The sequence below is a fragment of the Physeter macrocephalus genome, chromosome 2 (genome assembly GCF_002837175.3).
Source record: "Physeter macrocephalus isolate SW-GA chromosome 2, ASM283717v5, whole genome shotgun sequence".
In the NCBI taxonomy this organism is placed as follows: Eukaryota; Metazoa; Chordata; class Mammalia; order Artiodactyla; family Physeteridae; genus Physeter; species Physeter macrocephalus.
Window position 1 is genome coordinate 83,684,631 of NC_041215.1, and position 21,024 is coordinate 83,705,654.

Consider the following 21,024-nt stretch of genomic DNA (forward strand, 5'->3'; position numbering starts at 1 on the left):
CAGTCTAAAAGGTAATATTTAAAAAGTAAAATGAGTTATTTGTAGTGAGGTGGATGGACCTAGAGTCTGTCATACAGAGTGAAGTAAGTCAGAAAGAAAAAAAATAAATACCGTATGCTAACACATATATATGGAATCTTAAAAAAAAATCGTTCTGAAGAATGTAGGGGCAGAAGAGGAATAAAGACGCAGACGTAGACAATGGACTTGAGGACACAGGGAGGGGGAAGGGGTAGCTGGGACGAAGTGAGAGAGTGGCATGGACATATATACACTATCAAATGTAAAACAGCGAGTGGGAAGCAGCCGCATAGCACAGGGAGATCAGCTCGGTGCTTTGTGACCACCTAGAGGGGTGGGATAGGGAGGGTGTGAGGGAGACGCAAGAGGGAGGGGATATGGGGATATATGTATGGTGATTCACTTTGTTATAAAGCAGAAAGTAACACACCATTGTAAAGCAATTATACTCCAATAAGGATGTTTTTTTAAAAAAGAGAAAAACCTCAGGAAAATGTTCTTACCATATGGGTTTTTAGCAATTGCTGGTTCAGTTAAGATCGGCTCGCCCACTCCGTATTTATTTTCAGCACAAATTCGGAACTGATACTCATGGCCCTCTATCAGTTTCTCCACGCTGCAGCTGGTGATGGGCACAGTGGCAGAGACTTGTGCCCAGTTGGGTCTGCTCGTTTCACGTTTGTCAACAACATAGTTGGTGATTTCTGAGCCTCCATCTTCAAGAGGAGGTTCCCAAGAAAGCATTGCACGATCTGAATACATTTTGTTGATTTTAACAGATGCTGGAGGACCTGGTTTATCTGAAAGGATAAGAAAGAAAAGTGAAGTCTTTCACTCACACATGTGAAATAGGCAATCAGTAGAGTGGAGGTCTGGAGACCTGGGCTGCAGCCTTTATGTTGTCATTAACTTCCTATACGACCTTGGAAGTTACTTAATTTTTCTGAATCTTAATTTCCTCATATCTAAAATTATGTAACTGGAATATGTGATCTCTAGTGGTCTTTTCGGCTGTAAAACGCTGTTGTTCTGTGATGAGAATAATTCCGCGATGACGAAAGATACATCGAGATAGGTATCTCTTCTCACATATTATTTTGTAAATTCTATGACATCACATTAACCAAAGTGAAACATGAGATTCTAGTGAAGTGCTTTCGTTACCTAACACTTTGAGCTTGATGGTGGCTGATTTGGAGCCACTTGCGTTTTCGGCAGTGATGGTATAGTCCCCTGAGTCTTTCCGATTCACGCTGAACAGCTCTAGGGTACACAGGTTCCGCTGCATGGCCATCTTGATGCCTTCCGATGCTTTCAGCGGCGTCCCATCCTTCTTCCAAGAGACTGTGGGCATTGGTTTACCAAAAACAGTAGCATCCAGGCAAACGTTAGTTCCAGCTTTCACAGTGAGCAAAGATTTCATAGCCACACTCAGGTCTATCCTGGGAGGAACTGGAAAGAAATAAGATAAAAGGATTTAATATATGCAAAGCTATATTATATAATTCTTACTGATAAAAGTGGTAAATTCATACGCTGTCTTTTTCAAGATGAGATTTTTTTTAAAGTAACATATTCATTATAAAAGAAATGCTGAAATTTGATAATGCTGACAGTATAAAGAAAAAGATCGCCCATCATTCCAGCATCCTTAAAGCTTCACTCTTATCATTTTGGTGCATTTCTTTGGCATCTTTTTGTACCTGTGCCTGTGTCTGGTTAAAATTATGCAGACCACACAGATTTGTGTCCTGTTTTTTAGTTTAGCATGTTATTAAGATTCTCCATAATCATAATTTTTAGTGTCTGTATACAAAGTACCTATCATTTTACTTGTCCTTATTTCCATAGATGTAGATTTAGTTTTTTATTAGGAGAAATATACTTTATGAGTGCTGTCCACCTTTGCCTGTCATGTTCAACAGAATCTTACCATTTTCTGCCACAATAGTCACTGGATCAGAAGGTTCAGAAGGCTGGCTAATGTTTACCGCAGTCTTGGCAATTGCTCTAAATTGATACTGAGCATTCTCTTCTAAGCCAGTAGCTGTGTACTCTTCCTGGGGAATCTGGTGAGGTGAAGTATTACACCGTACCCACTTATCACCAGGAAGTTTGCAAGCTTCTACGAAATAGCCAGTAATTTTGCTTCCTCCATCATGCTTTGGACGGGCCCAGATGAGGGACACAGTACTCTTGGAAACATCAATAACTTCAGGCTTTCCAGGAGGATCTAAAACCAAAAGAGATATTCTCAGCATTTATCTTAACAGCAGAAATTTTAAACTCTGTGTTTCACAGTATCACCCAGAACATATTCCTGAATGGAAATAGTAACCTTCAGAGACTCCAAGATTTAAATGTGTCCTCATAGTACTTAAAAAAAAAAAAAAATTACTCAAAAAAATTACTCACCAACTGGCGTTCTCGCAGTTACATATTCAGTTGGTTTGCTGGGGGGGCTGGATCCAGCTTTATTTAGGGCATAGATTCTGAATGAATACTCAAGGCCTTCTACCAGGCCAGCACAGGGATATTCAGTTGACCGGACAGGGGTATCGTTAGCTTTCACCCAGAGCAAACTGTTTCTTTCTTTGCGTTCAATCAGGTAGCCGGTAATGGGGCTCCCTCCATCACTGTCTGGTCTATCCCACGCCACAAATATGCAGTCTTTGTTGACTTTAGTGACTCGTGCATTCTTGGGTTCACTGGGAACATCTGGAGATGAAGATCAGGGAAATATCAGTTTCTAGCCTAAGTAACAGACTAGAAGGAAAACACAATTTTTTTTTTCTTCCTGAAAGAAACATACCAAATGGGAACTCAGCCAGCATCTTTGGAGACGTGAGAGGCTCTGAAATGCCAAATCGATTCTCAGCACGGACCCGGAAGATATACTCTTGGCCTGGGATCAGTTTTCCAACCCTGCAGGAAGTTTTTGTCACTGAAGCTAGCGCTATCACCCAGTCACCCCTGCTCACGTCACACTTCTCCACTATGTAATTGGTGACGTTACTGCCTCCGTCCTCCAGGGGGATGTGCCATGACAGGGAGCAAGCATCGGCATCTATGTCAGAAATGTCAAACGGAGGCTGAGGGGGTCCAGGAACATCTGCATGAACCGAGAGGAAAGAAATATAAGAATAGGGATTTGACTGGAAAAAATGTTTCTGATATTCATATTTGGATGGCCATTTGTCTAACACGTAACCTACCCATGACGATAACTCTGATTTTCTGAGTGTCTGTCCCAGAACTGTTCTCTGCAGTGAGGCTATAGTAACCGCTGTCTTTCCTAGTAACATCTTTTACGATCAGAACTGAAGAATTGTCTGCTTTATGTACTGCCAAGTGGCTGGATGTGACAACTTCATCTTCTCCTTTTTTCCATTTACAGATAGGATGAGGCTTTCCATACACATGGGCTTCAATTCGGAGTTTCTTCCCAGCTTTGATAATAACTTGCTCTGGCATAAGGATCTTGGGTGGCACTAAAAGTAAGATGAAGATACATTAATTTGGCGGGGAGGTTAAATTTCCTCTGGTGGGTAACTATACTAGTGCTTTTCAAACTGTGGATTGCAACCCATTAGTGGGTTCAAATTAATGTTTGCATTACTGCTAATACTTTTTTTTTTTTTTTTTTTTTTGTGGTATGCGGGCCTCCCTCTGCTGCGGCCTCTCCCGTTGCGGAGCACGGCAACACTTTACGTGGGCCTTGTGTATCTGATAAATTTTGTAATTTTTTTTTTGTTGTTGTTGCTGTTGTTGTTGTATGCGGGCCTCCCTCTGCTGCGGCCTCTCCCGTTGCGGAGCACAGGCTCCGGACGCGCAGGCCCAGCGGCCATGGCTCACGGGCCCAGCCGCTCCGCGGCACGTGGGATCCTCCCAGACCGGGGCGCGAACCCGGTTCCCCTGCACCGGCAGGCGGACACGCAACCACTGCGCCACCAGGGAAGCCCTGCTAATACTTTTTAAAGAGAATGGGATCGAAATGAATTGAGAATATCTGAGGCCAGCATACATGATAAGAATGGGTGTTGCTTTAAGAAACTTTTTCTAAGTCATATATATGTACGTGTATCCTGTGTCCTGATTTAAGGTGTATTTGTGGGTCCAGATGTTTCCAAACCACTGTTTATATTTCAAGTATTTCTGGAACTAGATTCTTCAGGGATAAACGTCTACATGTCAAAAGAAAATCCTCATAAACTTTTATCCCATGGGAAACGACTCTGACTACTTACACAGCTGTGCTTTGGCTTCATACACTCCCTCAGCTTCTCTTGGCAAACTGACTCCAACGGCATTTCTGGCTGCTACCCTAAATTTGTATTTCTTTCCTTCCATAAGGCCAGTGATGACAAGGCTGAGGTCTTTCACCACCGAGTACTGTGTCCAGCGACCTGCAGGCTGCTCTTCTTCTCTGTAACTAACGATGTAGCCGTCGACCTTAGCGCCTCCGTCGCGCAGGGGAGGTAACCAGGCTAATGCAGCACTGTTCTTTGTCATTTCAGTAACTTCTAGTTTCCTGGGGGGATCCGGCTCACCTAGAAGAAAAAACCACCCAGGTAACCTAATCCATCCCTTTGGAAATATGCACAATTGTTTTCGTTTGCCACTTGCTTCAAAGTATATGGAAACTATGGTTTGGGATGTTGAAAGTAAAAAGGACACGGATGAGTCAGATCAAAAAAGTCTTCAGTGAGCGAGTTAGATATTTATTTGTACTGTTTAGGTTTCTACAAGTGAAGGCCCTTTCATTAGTGGAGTAAAATGTTTTGGTATCTTGATTTTGCTGAGGTCGGGGACTAGAGTTAAAAGGAGGGAGAAAGGATGTAACTTACTTAGAGGATCTGTTGCAAGCACTGGTTTGGGGATGTCTGTTGGGACACCGGGGCCATACTCATTGACAGCAGTTACTCTGAAGAAATACTCAGTCCCAGGGACAAGATTGGTGACTTGGAAGCTCGTTTTCTTGACTTCTGGGGTGACTGTTGACCACGTCTTTCTATCTGCCTCACGTTTCTGCACAATGTAATGTGTCACTTGGCTCCCACCATCGTTCTCGGGAGGGGCCCAGGAAATGTGGCATGATGTTTTAGTGACATCCGAAACTTTTAAATCAGACACAGGTCCAGGAGTATCTGTGAAGGACGACAAAATCATATTTACGAGTCCCCTCAGCCTCATTAACTAAGGCATTTTTGAAGGGGAGGAAGACGCTTGTTTATAACCCACCTAATACTCTGACATTCACGAACACGGCCTTTTCTCCTGCCAAGTTCACAAGCGTCAAGGAATATTTTCCTGAGTCATCACGGGTAGAATTGGGGATGACGAGGAAGGCCATAGTATCAACCAGATCAACTTGTCCCTTTCTGACCACGTTATCAATACCCACTTTTCGCCAAGTGACCTTAGGGGCTGGTCGCCCTCTCACTATGGCAAATAGTCGAATAGGGCATCCTGCTCTCACTGTGACCAGTTTTCTCATGCTGGCGTCCAAATCAATCTCCGGAGGTTCTGCAAATGACACAAAAGTCGTCAGTTGACTTCAGAATGTGGGGAAATCATGTGAGAAGTGAAACATGAATGAATCAAGTGATAACATAGGGCCTCACCTAGGATTTCTTTGGGTTTAATAGCGTCCTTTAGTTCTGCAGGGCGCCCAATGCCAACTTGGTTTTGGGCACAAACCCTGAACTCATATTCCTGGTTTTCATCCAAGCTTGTCACGGTGAATTCCATGCGAACGAGTTGCACTGCAGCACTACACCTTTTCCAGCCTTCATCAGGTGATGTATCTGGTCTCTTTGGTCTCATTTCCACAACATATCCAATGATTGGTGCGCCACCATCATACACCGGTTTTCCCCACCCAAGAGTTATGGTACTTTTGGTTGTATCAACCACTTTGAGATTGGTCGGTGGACCAGGTGGTTCTGAAAGTAAATTATATAAGAAAAAATTTACACATGGTTAACTACTAGTGGTACGTTAATAAGTAATTCTATATAGTCCATCCTTAATTAACCAGATAGTACATTCAATTTCTCAATTACTCAGTCCTCCTTATTTTCCTTCATAAAATTAGAATCTACCATTGTTTGTACATTTTAGGCGATTTGGTAAAAGATCTATTTGGAAAACTACTGGCTAAGATTAAAGTTTTGATGCTGTGGATTTAACTTATTTGTCTAATACCTCTGTGCCTGAGATTAAGAGTTGGTGTAATACCAGAAAAAGAAAGAACATCATACCTATGGGGTCTTTTGCCACCACTGGCCTTGATGGCAAGCTTGGTTCTCCAATTCCAACTTCATTTTCTGCCTTGACACGGAACTGATATTCATGTCCTGGGAGGAGATTCTGTACTTTCAAACGTCTCTCAGGGATCGCACTCTTGTTGACAGGGACCCATCGTGTTGAATGTTTTTCCTTTTTCTCCAAATAGTATCCTGTGATGGACTTTCCACCGTCATATTCAGGTGGCGTCCAAACCACAGTCATCTCTTCGTTGCTTACTTTAGTGACTTCTGGGGTGTCAGGGCGACCAGGTCTATCATATTTGGTTTTTGCAATGACTGGTTTACTTTCTGTTGGAGGCCCTGTGCCTATTTTATTTTCTGCACGGACTCTGAAAATATATTCATTCCCTTCTATGAGACGTGTTACTGTAGTACCAGGTATTAAGATAGTAGCAGAAAAGGTAGACCAAACCATTCTCTTGCTCTCACATTTTTCTAAAATATAATTTTGGATTTCACAGCCACCATCATCCTCTGGTGGATCCCAGCGAAGAGAACACCTATCACTACACACATCAACAATTTTCAGATTTCTTACAGGCCCAGGCTTATCTAAAACATTGACAGTGGCAAAGGCCACAAAACTGCCAGCTGTGTTAGTTGCTGTAATTACATATTTACCACCATCACTTCGCTCTGCTTTAGTAAGAGTAAATTTAGATGAATCACCACTGGTAACAATCTTGGCTCTTGGTGATCTTGTTAAGTCTGTCGCGTCTTTGTCCTTGGTCCATGAAACTTCTGGAAATGGTTTGCCTCTAACACCTGCCTCAAGTCGAATGGCGTCCCCTGCTTTGACAGTTAGCACACCACTTAATTTCAGATCAAGTACTGGTTTCTGCAGGTCTTCCTTTACAACAACTTCCTCTGTCTTCACCCAGTCACTTTCCCCACCTTCATTCTTCGTTTGCACTCTGAACTCATAAATCTGGTTTTCAACACATTTGTCAACCATGTAGTGGGTTTCTTTAATGCCTCCTTTATGCACCCTTTCCCAGTCATCAGAGCCCTTCAGCTTCCTTTCAACATGATATGATAGGTTTGGGCTACCACCATCATAATCAGGCCGCCTCCATTTTAGGTAGACAAATGTCTTTCCTTTATCTGCAATATGAAGGTTTTCAGGCTCACCTGGTCTATCAATAGGGTTAATAGCCAGAATTGGAGTTTTCGTTTCAGTGGTTGGCCCAACACCTACTTTATTCTCTGCACAAACTCGGAAATAGTATTCATTGTTGGCTAAAAGGTTGGCCTTGATTAATCGCTTAGTGACATCTGAAGCAACAATTGACCAGCCTTTCTGGTTCGGTTTGCGATATTCCACTATGAAGTTTGTTATTTCTGAGCCACCGTTATCTAGAGGGTTTTCCCAAGAAATTGTACAGTTCTCTTTGGTTACGTTGCTGATCTTTAAATTCTGGCAAGGCCCAGGTCTGTCAAGGACATTAACAATAGCAGAACCTTGGGCATGTCCACTGCTGTTCTTAGCTGAGATGATATACTTTCCATGATCAGCTCTAACAGCTTCTTTAATTTGCAGCTCAGCACGAGGTAGATCGTGAATTAGGTCAACCCGCTTTTCTCGGGCCAATACTTTGCCTTCCTTGGACCAAGTTATGTCTGGTTGAGGTCTGCCTTTGACCCGAGCAAGAATGCGGATAGTTTGGCCCACTCTAACGGTAATAACATCACGACAGGTAACATCAAGTTCTACTTCTGGAGGATGAAGGATGTCCTTTGCAATTACAGATTCTGCTAGTTCTCTTGGCTCTCCCTCTCCCACAATATTAGCTGCCTTTATACGGAATCTGTACTCATTTCCTTCAATTAGTCCAGGTACTCTAAAGGCACATTGCCTAATGAGTTCATCTTTATTAATCCTGCTCCACTGTGTTGCTCCAGCTTTCTGACATTCCACTACATAGCCCAGAATGGGGCTACCACCATCACTGAGAGGCTTTGTCCACACCAGGTCAGCTGTTTCTCTGGTCTTGTCTTTCAGCTTAGGATTAATAGGTGGTCCAGGTGGTTTGATGGGCCGGCAAGCTTTTATTGGATCAGAACTTGGGGACGGGTTGCTTAGTCCTGCAAGATTCTCAGCAAAAACTCTAAACTCATACGTATTTCCCTCATAGAGTCCAGTCACTCTAAACTTCAGGTCCGCTAGAGGTGTTTTGTTGACCCTCATCCATTTGCCTGTTACTTCTCGACGTTCCACATAGTAACCAGTTATTGGACTGCCACCATCAGATTTTGGCAGAGTCCAAGACACTGTTGCAGCATTTTCAGTAATGTCAGTAACTACTGGTTTACCAGGAGGAGATGGAGGACTAAACTTATGTTTAGCAACAGTAGGTATGGAGTCAAGGGGAGGGCCAACACCAATCTTATTCTCTGCTTTCACTCGGAAGACATATTCACAGCCCTTCTGCAGATGTGGGACTTTCAGCTTTGTCTTACTGCTTCCTGAAGAGACAACACCCCATGTGTCTTTCTTTGTGTCTTTTTTCTCAACAATATAATTTATCACAGGGCTTCCTCCATCATCCTTAGGTGGCTGCCATGAGATAGTCATATGTTCAGGGGTAATTTCCAGAATATTAATAGGGCCTGTTGGTGGACCAGGAACATCAAGAACAGTAAGATGTACAGCCACTGTTTTGGTGCCAGCTGCATTGGAAACTGTGATCTGATATTCCCCAGTGTCTCTCCTTAAGCAGTTCTTAATGGTGAGTACTGATGAGAAGTTGTCAGTTTCAACTGTATGGTGTTCATCTGTTTTAATCTCATTCCCATCGGTTGTCCACTTTGCGGTAGGAACAGGTACACCTCTTATAATGGCAGGGAATCTGACTGTAGTTCCAGCTTTTACCACAAGGCCTTCAATTAATTTCACATCCAGCTCCACAGAGGGAGGCACTGGAAAGGAAACATAAGGAAATTAGATTTTGATTTTTCACAATATGAATAATTTTAAAAAGAAAGAAAATAATTCCAATCTAAACATTACCTAGTTTTTCTTGACATTCTATTGGGATAGTTGTGTCAGGAAGACCAAGACCCACAATGTTTTCAGCTTTTACACGGAATCTATAGGTCTTTCCTTGTTGTAGTCCGTTAACAACACACTCTGAGTTTGTCACAGTCTTGAACTTAATCCAGTCTTGGGTGCCCTCTTCTTGATATTCCACCAAATATCCAGTGATTGGAGAGCCACCATCACGATCTGGCTTATTCCAAACAAGGGAGACTTCAGTCTTGTCAACATCTACATGGTGTAGGTTCTTGGGTGGCCCTGGAGGATCTTTTAAGAAGAAGAAGTTATGATGAATAAACAATATTCTCAAAGATAGTAAAACAGTACTTTTGTATCCAAAGAGAGCAACTTACGTAGGGGATCCAGAGCCTTGATGGGTTTAGATGTTTCTACGAAAGGACCACGTCCATACTGGTTCTCAGCAGCTACTCGGAAGAGATACTGACTGCCTTCAGTAAGATGTTTAGCAAAGTGGCTCTTTTTCTTTGATGTAGTTGAAAGAGGTGACCACTGGGCACTGGCAACATCTCTCCTCTCAACCACATAATTTGTAATAACAGAACCACCATCATCCAGTGGTTCCTTCCAAGTAAGGTAACAAGAATCTTTCCTAATTTCACTGACTTCCAGATCTCTAGGTGGCCCAGGCTTATCTGAAAAGTGTTAAGTAATGCAGTTATATAGGTGATTTAATCCAGATAAGAACTCAAAATGTATTTAGAGTTACTTTTATATGCTGTTGCATTAAGTACATCACAAGTACTAAAATTCTTACCTAATACAAGTACTTTTACTGAGACAGTTTTTGAACCAGCTGGATTCTCCACTGTTAAGGAATAAATTCCACCATCTTCATGGGCAGCATTACAAATTTCAAGCTTGCTACCAACTGGAGTAACATCAATTCTTGCTTTAGTTGGAGCCTCTCTGTCTTCTTTTTTCCAAGTTACTTTTGGGAATGGCACTCCTTTGATGACAGCACTAAGTCTTAGAGTATCACCAACCCTTATGTGTTGCTCTCTAGCCATGTTGGCATCAAGAATCAACTCAGGGGGTTCTAGAATAAAGAGAACAGTACTTACAGATTTGTTTTGTTAATGTATTTTACACTTAAGCACAGACAATGAAACCTGTCTTCCTTGCAAAGGCAGCTGAGAACATTATACTCACCAAGTCTGTCTTTTACTAGCACTGGCTCAGGAACATGAGCTGGATCTGACTCACTGGCTACATTGACTGCTAGTACTCTGAACTTATAGGATTGACCATCCCGAAGACCAGTGACTTTATAGTTAGTTTCAGGACATGACTCAGGAGTGTGATTGGCTCTTTTCCATTCTTCATCTCCAACTTTCTGGTATTCAACAATATAACCCAGAATCTTGCTCCCTCCATCATGACGTGGTGGCTGCCAGGTTAGATCAACTGAATTATGTGTCGTATCTATTGCTTCAGGATTAATAGGTGGACTTGGTTTCACTACATAATAAAAGAGAAAACCAAAAAGGAGTTAGAAGATAGCTGAAAACAAAGTTGGATAAAATGAAAGCTGAAAGAATGCTTTAGTACTATACCAATTGGATCTTTAGCAAAGACTGGTTTGGATGGTGGGCTTGGGTCTCCAATACCAATTTGGTTTTCTGCAGAAACCCGGAATTCATACTGACACCCTTCTAGAAGATCAGGAACTGTAAATTTAGTGTATGGATGGATAGGCTCTTTGGTAACTCTAGCCCATCGTTTAGACATAGTTTCCCTCTTTTCCAGGATGTAGTTTGTGATGGGCTTTCCTCCATCACTTGGCTTGTTCCAGGTGACTAATGCAGAGTCTTTGGTAACTTCTGTAACAATTGGCTGGTCAGGTGCATCAGGAACCCCTATAACAAACATTAGCAAAATATGTTAGAAATTTAATTCTTCCTGTTAACAATATCAAACATTGAATCACTGAAAAGAAATATGATGCATACTGAAACGTTCTTTGGCTTTCATTGAATCAGACACCAGAGGATCACTTATTCCATACAGATTTTCAGCATGTATCCGGAAAATATAATCTTTTCCTTCAAGCAGTTTAGAAACTTTGTATGTTGTTTTAGCACTTGCAGATGTCACAGGCATCCAAACATCTTTGCCCACTTCCTTCTTCTCAATAATATAATTAGTAATTTCACTGCCTCCATCATCTAAAGGTGGCTTCCAAGAGATAACCATGTAATCTTTGGTCACCTCATCAAAAACAACTGGTCCTACCGGTGGTCCAGGACGGTCTGAGGAAAAAAAAAAAAATCACACCACACAATGTTATTTCCACTTCTGCTTTGGAAAGAACAGAATGTCTCTAATTCTTGCTAAATAATACTTACCAACGACATTAACTTTACAGAAACCTTTCCTGGAGCCTGTACTGTTCTCCACAACCACACAGTATTTGCCAGAATCTGAACGCTTGGCCTTGAGCTTCTCTAGAGCAAGTGTTGTTGGCGAGGTCTTTATATGAGTGCGATCATCTTCCAGCACATCAACTTCATCTTTGAACCAAGTAACCTTAGGCTTTGGTTTGCCTGAGTAACGGCCAGTGAGGGCAAAAGCTTCACCAACTCGAATCGTGAGTTTATCTCTGAAGTCGAGGTCAAGCGTTGGAGGAGCTGAAATGTATAATTATAAAGGAAAGTCAGTTTGATGTCTTAAGGTAAACCTATAAGTGTACAAGTTTTCAAAGTGTAAGCTGCATTTGACACATACCTAGCTCATCCTTGCAAGTGATTGGCTTGGTACAAAATGATGGTTTGCCTTGTCCAACAATATTGATGGCACTGACACGGTACTCATAGGTATCGCCTTCTTTTAAGCCTTTCACAGTGTACTTCCTGCTAAGCAAGTTGTCATTTGTAACTTTGTGGAACTTCTCAGTTCCAATGAGACGGCTTTCTAGGACATAGTTGATAATTTCGGATCCGCCATCATACTTAGGGGGATTCCAAGTCAAAGTAACAGAATCTTTAGCAACTTCTTTGACTTCTAGGTCTTCAGGACGCTCTGGTACAGCTGCAAGTGTGGAATGACAGTGAGACAAATGTCATGTTAAGAATGTAATAGAAAATATAGTAAATAATGCTTTTTGAGGATTGCCTTTAAACATTAAACTGTTTGTTTTGATAAGTAACAAAAGAAATCTCAACGTAAAATGAGTAGAGCTGAAAGGCACTCAATACAATCTAATTTCCAGATGAGGAAATAGAGGTACATTGAGGCCAAATAATTCAGGAAAGTCCCCCAGAGTTGGTAGTTTTAATGTTTTTTAATTTATTAAAAAAAAATGTTTTGGCCGCGCCACACGGCCTGTGGGATCTTAGTTCCCTGAGCAGGGATCGAACCCGCCCGCCATCCCACCACACTGGAAGCTCGGAGTCCTAACCACTGGACTGCCAGGGAAGTCCCCAGAGTTGGTAGTTTTAGAGTTAGGAAAATACTTCATGATCATGCCATTAAGTTGGAAATTAAAAAAAGAATCCAGGTAGTATTACATGGGAGGATTTGAAGAATCATATATATTCCCACAATCTCTTTCACAGTCACATTCAAATACTACCAACATCAGAGACTACGTATTTGCCTAATGAATGCTTGCCAAATGAATGGAATGTTTGGCATTTGTGTACCTACTTTGTCACTATAGTCTTTTATTAAATGAGTGAAAAAGTGATTAAAGATGAAATTGTTTTAAATTGTACTTACTTATTGGATCTCTTATGACAAGCGCATCTGTTGTCTCAACAAACGGGCCCATACCAATACTATTTTCAGCTGCAATTCGGAAAAAGTAGGCTTTTCCTTGAATGAGACCCTGGACGGTGGCATTTTGTCGGGTAACTGTGTATGTCACTGGGGTCCATGCTCTGCGGTCATCTTCCCGCTTTTCAATGACATAATTGGTGACTGGAGAGCCTCCATCATCTTCTGGAGAAAACCATGTCAGTTTGCAGGAGTCGTTGGTTAGGTTGTGAGACAGGAATGGTATTCCAACAGGACCTGGCACATCTGGAAATAAGAGGAAAAGGTTTTCAGTTGTTTGACATCAGTGGACTACTGGGCTCAATATTTGTTACCCTCTGTTTTTAAAAGGGAGACAAAAATGTTGTTATGAAAAGAGTGAGATTTTGTGTTTATTAATTGATTTGTTTTATTTTTTTTCTTTCCTTGGTGTCTATATTCAACCATATTTTAAAATGAAGTAGGTTTGCAGTAGTTACTGGTTGTCCCTGCTTTAGTAGAAACTGAAGGAACAGTTTTATACATATATATATGTGTGTGTGTGTGTATATATATATATATATATATATACACACACACACATACATACATACACACACACACACACACATTTTTGTTTAGTAATTTGTGAGTCAGATAAGAGGGCAATGTTGGGAGGAAAATGCACAGAGGGAGATAGGAGAGGGGTGAAGAGTGGCATGACTACTTTTTGTGTCCAGTTTACTCTCCAGAGGGGAAAGGGGGAGAGAATTTTTTTCTGGGTTACCAGTGAATCTGAGCAGCACAGGAGACCCCAAATCTCAGAATGACCTTTGAGAGGTTTGGAATTTAACCTGGAAGTACACCAGTTCTTAAAGTAATAGCCATTGGACAGAAGACTGTTAAGGAGTTTGAAACAACCTAGAAGCTTGAAGGACCATTGCTCAATGAGATTTTTTTTCCTCATGCTATTTTCATTAATGAAAGCAAAACATGTTTTCATAATATTATGTTCAATAGAGAACATTTTCACATAAAAACTGGGTGTTTGGAGTATGGTTGTGCCTAGAGATGTGCTGAGAGAGAGATCTGAGTGGGAGGGCTTCACTTTCTGAGCAAATCACTGGAGTATAGCAGCCAGTGAGAGGCATGAACAAGCCTCATAGAGTTCAACTCGATAATAAGTGACTAGAAATGCAATATTGATAACCAAATACGATGCTTCTCTTCAATTAGAATACTGACACCTTCAAAGGGACTTTTGTCTTATTATGATAACTGACAGGTCCTATGATGTGAAAATGGTCAACCTTAGCAAATTGTTAAACATTCATGGACATTTGCAGGAAAGCTGCTTTTATGAAAACTATATAACATAGTAAATGCTTATGGTGGCATGTTATATAAAAAGGCAGCACATAAGACTTTATAATAGGAGTACAGCCATATAAAATATGGATAGGATAAAAAAAGGAGGAAATTTTTAAAAATGCTATAGTGGTCAATGGGATTGTGGGTGATTTTTCTTATTTTCCAAAATATTTGTAACATAGTTTTTAAAAAAAAATAATATAGCTTTACTGTAGATGAAATAAAGTGTTATTTTTTAAAGACGCATGGACGAATTGAAAGTTGTTACCTAATACATCAACGATAATTGTCTTCTTTCTTTCCCCCCCTGCATTTTTAGCAAGAAGAGCATAGACGCCTTGGTGGCTCCTCTGGCAATTCTTGATGACCATGGATGAGCTAATGGCTGTGGTCTCAATGGTGGCCTCTTGAGGTAAAGCTCTTTCATTCATACTCCAGGTAACGGTTGGAGGAGGCTTGCCAGATACATAGGCGATGATCCGAATCACCCCTCCAGCATGGACCACAATTCTGTCTCTGACGCTGGCATCTAACTGAAGGTCAGGTAATACTGGAAAACAATTGAAAATAACAAATGTGCTTTTCATTTCCAATACAAAATGCAAATATTGATAAAATAATAGAAATATTAGTAAGTACCAATTCTGTCCTTCATTTCAATGGCATCTGTGACTTCTCCAGGTTCTCCGATGCCGGCAATGTTGACTGCTCTAACTCTAAATTTGTAGAATGCTCCCTCTTTTAATCCTGTCACAACAAGTTTCGTTCCTCTCACTTCTTTTTCTTTAGCCTAGGGAAAAATCACAAGCATTTTATAATTAGAATACAGTAGTACTTTCTTATCCGTGGTTTTGTTTTCTGTGGTTTCATTTACTTGAAGTCAACAGAAACCTAAAAGTATTAAATGGAAAACAATTCCACAAATAAACAATTCATCAGTTTTAAATTGCATTCCATTCTGAGTAACGTAATGAAATCTTGGGCCATCCTGCTCCATCCCTGCCCAGTAAGTGAACTAGCCCTTTGTCCATCTTATTCACACTGTATATGCTACCTGCCCATTAATAAAGATAAAACATAGTATATATAGAGAGAGCTCGGTACTATCCGTGGTTTCAGGCATCCACTGGGGTCTTGGAATATATCCCTTGGGAATCAGGGGGGACTATTGTAGTTTTTTGTTTTAATAGCTTTCCAAAGCATAGCAACAGCATATTTACTCTCTTTGGGAAAATTGTTGCCAATTTAGGTTCTAGGGATCAGATATTACAGGTAAATACTGAATGGAAGGAATTATGTTTTAAAATATTGTCAAGTTATTGAAAAAAAACTGTACTGTTTACTTATTCCATCCTTTTTATATGTATATCTATGTACATTTTATTATATAATTTGATAAAATAGGTTCTTTTTTTGAATTTTATTATACAGCAGGTTCTCATTAGTTATCGATTTTATACATGTTAGTGTATACATGTCAACCCCAATCTCCCAGTTCATCCCATCACCCCCACCCCGCCCCCGGCCACTTGCTTTCCCCCCTTGGTGTCCATTCGTTTGTTTTCTACATCTGTGTCTATTTCTGCCCTGCAAACTGGTTCACCTGTACCATTTTTTTCTAGGTTCCACATATATGCGTTAACCCCAATCTCCCAGTTCATCCCATCACCCCCACCCCGCCCCCGGCCACTTGCTTTCCCCCCTTGGTGTCCATTCGTTTGTTTTCTACATCTGTGTCTATTTCTGCCCTGCAAACTGGTTCATCTGTACCATTTTTCTAGATTCCACATATATGTGTCACTTATTCCATCTTTTCAGGCTTTATAGCCAAAAGATAAGTTAACAGTAACATGACTTAACTTTTGATTAGTTTTTTTGAACTAAGAGATGTTTGGATTATCAGTTCAATTATAATGTTATTTTTCTGATTTCTTAATAAAAAATACACATAGGAGTTAATGGGATTGAGAATAACTACTAAATGTTCAGTTTATTCATAGTACATTTCCATAATGCCAAGTGTTAGCTACCTTTTCCCATTCTTCTTTTCCTTCTTCTTTATATTCAACAATGTATCCCGTTATTTTGGATCCACCATCTTTTAGTGGGGGAGACCACTCCAAATCCGCAGATGATTTAGTCCAGTCTGTGACTTTGGGAAATGGAGGTCCAGGAGGGGCTGGAGAGAACCAGTATGCGTTAGTATTCTTGACTTTTCCATGGCACTTTTGGGGGGCGGGGGGGAGAATGGTTTTAAGGCTTACCAATGGGATCTCTAGCAGTCACTGGGTCTGATGGCAGACTTGCTGGACCCACACCAGCAGCATTGATTGCGTACACCCGGAATTGATAATCAGAACCTTCAATAAGACCAGTCACTTTATGAGAAACACCCAAAGTCATGGCTTTGATAGGATCTCGGTTAACTCTCTTCCATCTCTTTGAAGTGGTGTCTTTCATTTCTAGCCAGTATCCTGTCACAGGAGAGCCTCCATCGTATTCTGGCTCTTCCCAGTTGACAGTCATGGAGCTTCGAGTCACACTGCTAACTGTTGGTTTATCTGGTGCTCCAGGGACAGCTGTGACAAAAATCACAGTGATTTATAAGAAATTATGAAAAACACAAATAAGAATGACTTTGAATGTGAAACATGTCCTACTTACAGAAGAGGTTTCTTGCTGTTTCTGGTTCACTGTCAAGAGGTTCCCCAATGCCATATTTATTCTGGGCCATGATTCGGAATACATATTCATGGTCTTCTAGCAGTTTTGGAATTGTGTACGTGCACTCTTTAGGTTCGCTGGAGACACGCACCCATGTCTTCCTGTTAGCTTCTCTTTTCTCAATTACGTAGTTTGTAATCTTAGACCCACCATCATCTTTAGGTGGAAGCCAAGATAATGTCATTTGATCTGCTGAAATAGATTCGAACTTTATTGGTCCCACTGGAGGGCCAGGGCGACCTAAAATGGTTTAAAAAAAGAAAACTTTATTAGGAGAATGAACTTAAAGACAGATATTATGTTTATGGACAGAAAAACTTGTAGTATTAATAAAACCATGTAATCTTTACCAAGGACATTCAGCCTCATTTCCTTTGATGCTGTTCCCAGATTATTCACAGCTGTGATGGTATATAAGCCAGTGTCACTCCTGCGAGACTGTGGAATAACTAGAGTGCAGGTATCATCCACCACCAGTTTGTTGACATGGGTGTCGTAGACAACAGGTTCTTTGTTATCAGGCTTCTTTGGAGGAGCTTTAAACCAGGTTAGTGTCGGGAATGGCACACCTTTAATTTTGGCCACGATGCTAACATCAGTTCCTTCTTCAACCTCCATGAATTCTTTTAGCTCAATTGAAGGTGGGCCTAGATTATTTAAAAAAAAAAAATGTTGTCATTAGGAACATAAAACAAACACTAAAGGATCGAAAGTAGAATTCACAGTGACGATAAAGTTATTTGATCTACTATAAGCAGGCTTTATAGCCCTACCTGACATAAAGAACAGATCTGTCTTCAGCTAATTTATACCAGTTTAGGGAACAGGCATATGTGCTCATCATCCTTTATTGATCTACACGTGGCTGTGTATCAGCTACTGTCTCTCTCTTACCTGGCATCATTATGATTGTAGATATTGAAAAAGGGCAGAGAGAAGTGAAACTATAGTATCTTAGACTTGGGAGTTCTTTCATGATATTCCCTAATATTTATGCAGAGTTAATGAGGGGACCTACTTTGTTCGTTCTGAGATGAATTCCCCTTTTAAGAAATACAACTAACTGCTAGTAGAGGCGGCAAAGCAATTTTCCATTTTTCATGAATTTAGTATAAGAATATGCACAGGGAGTACTGACTACAGCTTTTCTAAATTTAGAAGAGCGAACTAACAAATACACAGCAGTAGTGATGGTAACAATAATGAGAGGAAGAATTATTTCCATATTTGTGTGGATATTTTATCTCTTAAAGTAGATATATCTTTTTCTCAAATGGAGAAAATCATGTAGTTTTAATAAAACCACGTAACCTTTACCAAGGACATTCAGTCTCATTTCCTTTGATGCTGTGCCCAGATTATTCATGGCTGTGATGGTATATAAGTTTCTACTTAAGAAAAAGGAACTCGATTGTGACGATAAATGGGTCTCAGCAGTTGCTAAGCAAATAACTGGTTACTTTCTGCCCTTTTTGAGGAGCATGCAGAGGAACTGTTTTAACTTCTGGTAAGTAAAAGAGCCTGCCATGGAGAAAAATTAGAGTAAGGAAATTCCAAACAGTATCTCCTTTCAGTAAGGGAAAGGCAATATGTACAGAAATAGGATAATTCTGTAGAAGTTGAGGGCATGAGTGATTGGGTAATGGGCCCATGTCCAGACTCAACCCATGGTAGCTTCTGACGTACAGAGACATCTCTTTTTATTTTGGACTGTTCTTGAGTATCTAGGAAGGCATTCACGAAGAGGACATTCTCTGATAGATGACGCATTGGTACTTACATGTCTGGTCTTTGACAGTCACGGGGCCAACAATGGCTGAAGGTTTGCTGACTCCTGCAGCATTGACAGCTTTGACTCTGAATTCATATTCCCCACCCTCTACCAGGTCTTCCACCGTAAACTCCAGTTCTTCCACGTCGCGCTTATTGCACTGTTTCCATGCTTCTTTCTTTGTCCCAGTAGGATCCCACGCAAGGCACTCAACAATATAGTGGGTGACAGGGGAGCCCCCATCATTCTTTGGGGGTTTCCATGACAGGTGTACTGTGTTCTTTGTTATGAGGCCAATCTTGAGTTTAATAGGGGGATCAGGAGGATCTTTAAAAATAGTTAAAGAAAGTATTAATCATTATTTATAACAATATATTTCAAGTTTAGGAAGCTACTTTAATCTGAGACTTAAAAACTTACATATTGGATCTCTGGCAGTGGTCCTCTGAATGGTTTCCACGGGAGCACCAATACCAAAACGGTTTTGTGCCCGCACGCGGAAGAAGTATTCCTGTTCAGAGATGAGGTCAGGAACTACAAATGAAGTGCTTCCACAGTTTGGATTGACTTTAGTCCAAGCTTTTCCATCAATAGTCCTCTTCTCGATAACATAGCCTTTGATCCTGTCTCCTCCATCATCATCTGGCATCTTCCATGTAAGCCTGCAACTACCCCTTGTGATGTCACTGACTTTCAGATCTTTGGGTGGCCCTGGTACATCTGTTGGATGCAAATCACAATACAAACAGTGGTGCCTTGTTCAAAATAATTTGTTCTTATTCCATAATAACTTTTAAAGTCTTTCTTACCCATGACTTTAACTCTGCAATTTGCAGTCTTTTGTCCTGCTTTATTCTTGGCTGTGATGCTGTATTTGCCTGAATGAGATCGTTTACATTCCGGAATAATAATTACGGATGAGTTTTCAGCAGTCTCCAGCTGTACAAAGAAAATAGCAGTCATACACTGAATGAAATAATAGCAGTATTGAAGTCAATCAGATTCTGAATCATTTCAGTTTTTTGGTTTTTTTTTTTACCTGTGCATCTTCAGGTATGTCATGAACCCCATCCTGTTAGAAAAGAAGATAGTCAGTTATAGTGTCAATATTCCTTAGAGTGAGTCAATGGGAGATGCAGAGAATTATAATTTTCTTACCTTCATTGCCTTCTTTGCCTTTCCATCAAATTCCCAAGATGATTTTGGTGTTGGGCGTCCCTTGATGACAGCAGGAATCCTAATGTGTGTGCCAGCTTGACAAATCAGACAGTCTTGTGCTCCAATGTCAATGAAAATTTCTGGTACCTCTGTAATACCATGGATAATATAACAGGATTTAGCTCACCTTTTTCAAAAAAGTAATTGACACGTCTTCAACAAATGAATCAATTTCATAATAAGATCAAAAGATGAATACATAAATGGATTAAGGACTAGTACCTTGAATATCAGTGGCAGGGATCTCTCCAGTTGTATCACTTGGTTCAGATTCACCAGCTTCATTGACAGCTTTCACTCGGAATCTGTACTTCCTGAGCTCTTTCAAATTCGGCACCACACATTCACAGGTAGTTAGAAGTTTGTCTGGTTCGTTTACGCTTTTCCAGTCAGTAGTACCTTCTTCTTGCATTTCTACAATGTATCCTTTGATTGGACTGCCACCATCTTTGGCTGGAGGTTTCCATGCTAGTGAGATGCTTGACTTTGTTTTATCTTTGACCTCTGGGTGAGAAGGTGGCCCAGGTGGATCTAATAAATAAATTTTAAAAAATCAGATTTTGAAGCTGGTGGGATGATAGATTTATATACTATAAGAATTTTTTACTATACCTGATCATTTCTTATTTTTAATCTATTAAAATATTAAAATAGGAATGCCAAAGGAATAAATTACCTTCTAGAGAAGAGAAATATAAGAAAATCTATTTTCATTTAGCATTAATGCTAAAACAAAGAAAGCAAACAACTAACTGGGAGTAGAAAGATTACTGACTAGCTCTAGATAGAGAAATATTCTATTTACACACAATTGGTGA

At 40.5% G+C, this 21,024-nt stretch overlaps 1 protein-coding gene across 1 annotated transcript in view; it reads right to left on the reverse strand.

Moving 5' to 3' along the window:
• TTN (titin) overlaps window positions 1–21,024 on the reverse strand; it is a 282,592-nt gene that overhangs the window by 55,883 nt on the left and 205,685 nt on the right. The window contains exons 255-286 of the mRNA XM_055088819.1: window positions 20,429–20,737; window positions 20,147–20,295; window positions 20,028–20,060; window positions 19,798–19,927; window positions 19,409–19,708; window positions 18,998–19,315; window positions 17,568–17,864; window positions 17,158–17,457; window positions 16,758–17,072; window positions 16,524–16,672; window positions 15,133–15,283; window positions 14,762–15,043; window positions 13,108–13,410; window positions 12,115–12,417; window positions 11,736–12,017; window positions 11,340–11,639; window positions 10,944–11,246; window positions 10,540–10,848; window positions 10,145–10,426; window positions 9,723–10,022; window positions 9,343–9,636; window positions 6,285–9,251; window positions 5,646–5,966; window positions 5,263–5,547; window positions 4,869–5,168; window positions 4,269–4,571; window positions 3,237–3,512; window positions 2,834–3,133; window positions 2,437–2,739; window positions 1,955–2,254; window positions 1,186–1,473; window positions 525–821 (exon numbers count right to left, since the gene is read on the reverse strand). Of these exons, the coding sequence (XP_054944794.1) occupies window positions 525–821; window positions 1,186–1,473; window positions 1,955–2,254; window positions 2,437–2,739; window positions 2,834–3,133; window positions 3,237–3,512; window positions 4,269–4,571; window positions 4,869–5,168; window positions 5,263–5,547; window positions 5,646–5,966; window positions 6,285–9,251; window positions 9,343–9,636; window positions 9,723–10,022; window positions 10,145–10,426; window positions 10,540–10,848; window positions 10,944–11,246; window positions 11,340–11,639; window positions 11,736–12,017; window positions 12,115–12,417; window positions 13,108–13,410; window positions 14,762–15,043; window positions 15,133–15,283; window positions 16,524–16,672; window positions 16,758–17,072; window positions 17,158–17,457; window positions 17,568–17,864; window positions 18,998–19,315; window positions 19,409–19,708; window positions 19,798–19,927; window positions 20,028–20,060; window positions 20,147–20,295; window positions 20,429–20,737 (11,349 nt within the window). The remainder of the gene's footprint in view (window positions 1–524; window positions 822–1,185; window positions 1,474–1,954; window positions 2,255–2,436; window positions 2,740–2,833; window positions 3,134–3,236; window positions 3,513–4,268; window positions 4,572–4,868; window positions 5,169–5,262; window positions 5,548–5,645; window positions 5,967–6,284; window positions 9,252–9,342; window positions 9,637–9,722; window positions 10,023–10,144; window positions 10,427–10,539; window positions 10,849–10,943; window positions 11,247–11,339; window positions 11,640–11,735; window positions 12,018–12,114; window positions 12,418–13,107; window positions 13,411–14,761; window positions 15,044–15,132; window positions 15,284–16,523; window positions 16,673–16,757; window positions 17,073–17,157; window positions 17,458–17,567; window positions 17,865–18,997; window positions 19,316–19,408; window positions 19,709–19,797; window positions 19,928–20,027; window positions 20,061–20,146; window positions 20,296–20,428; window positions 20,738–21,024) is intronic.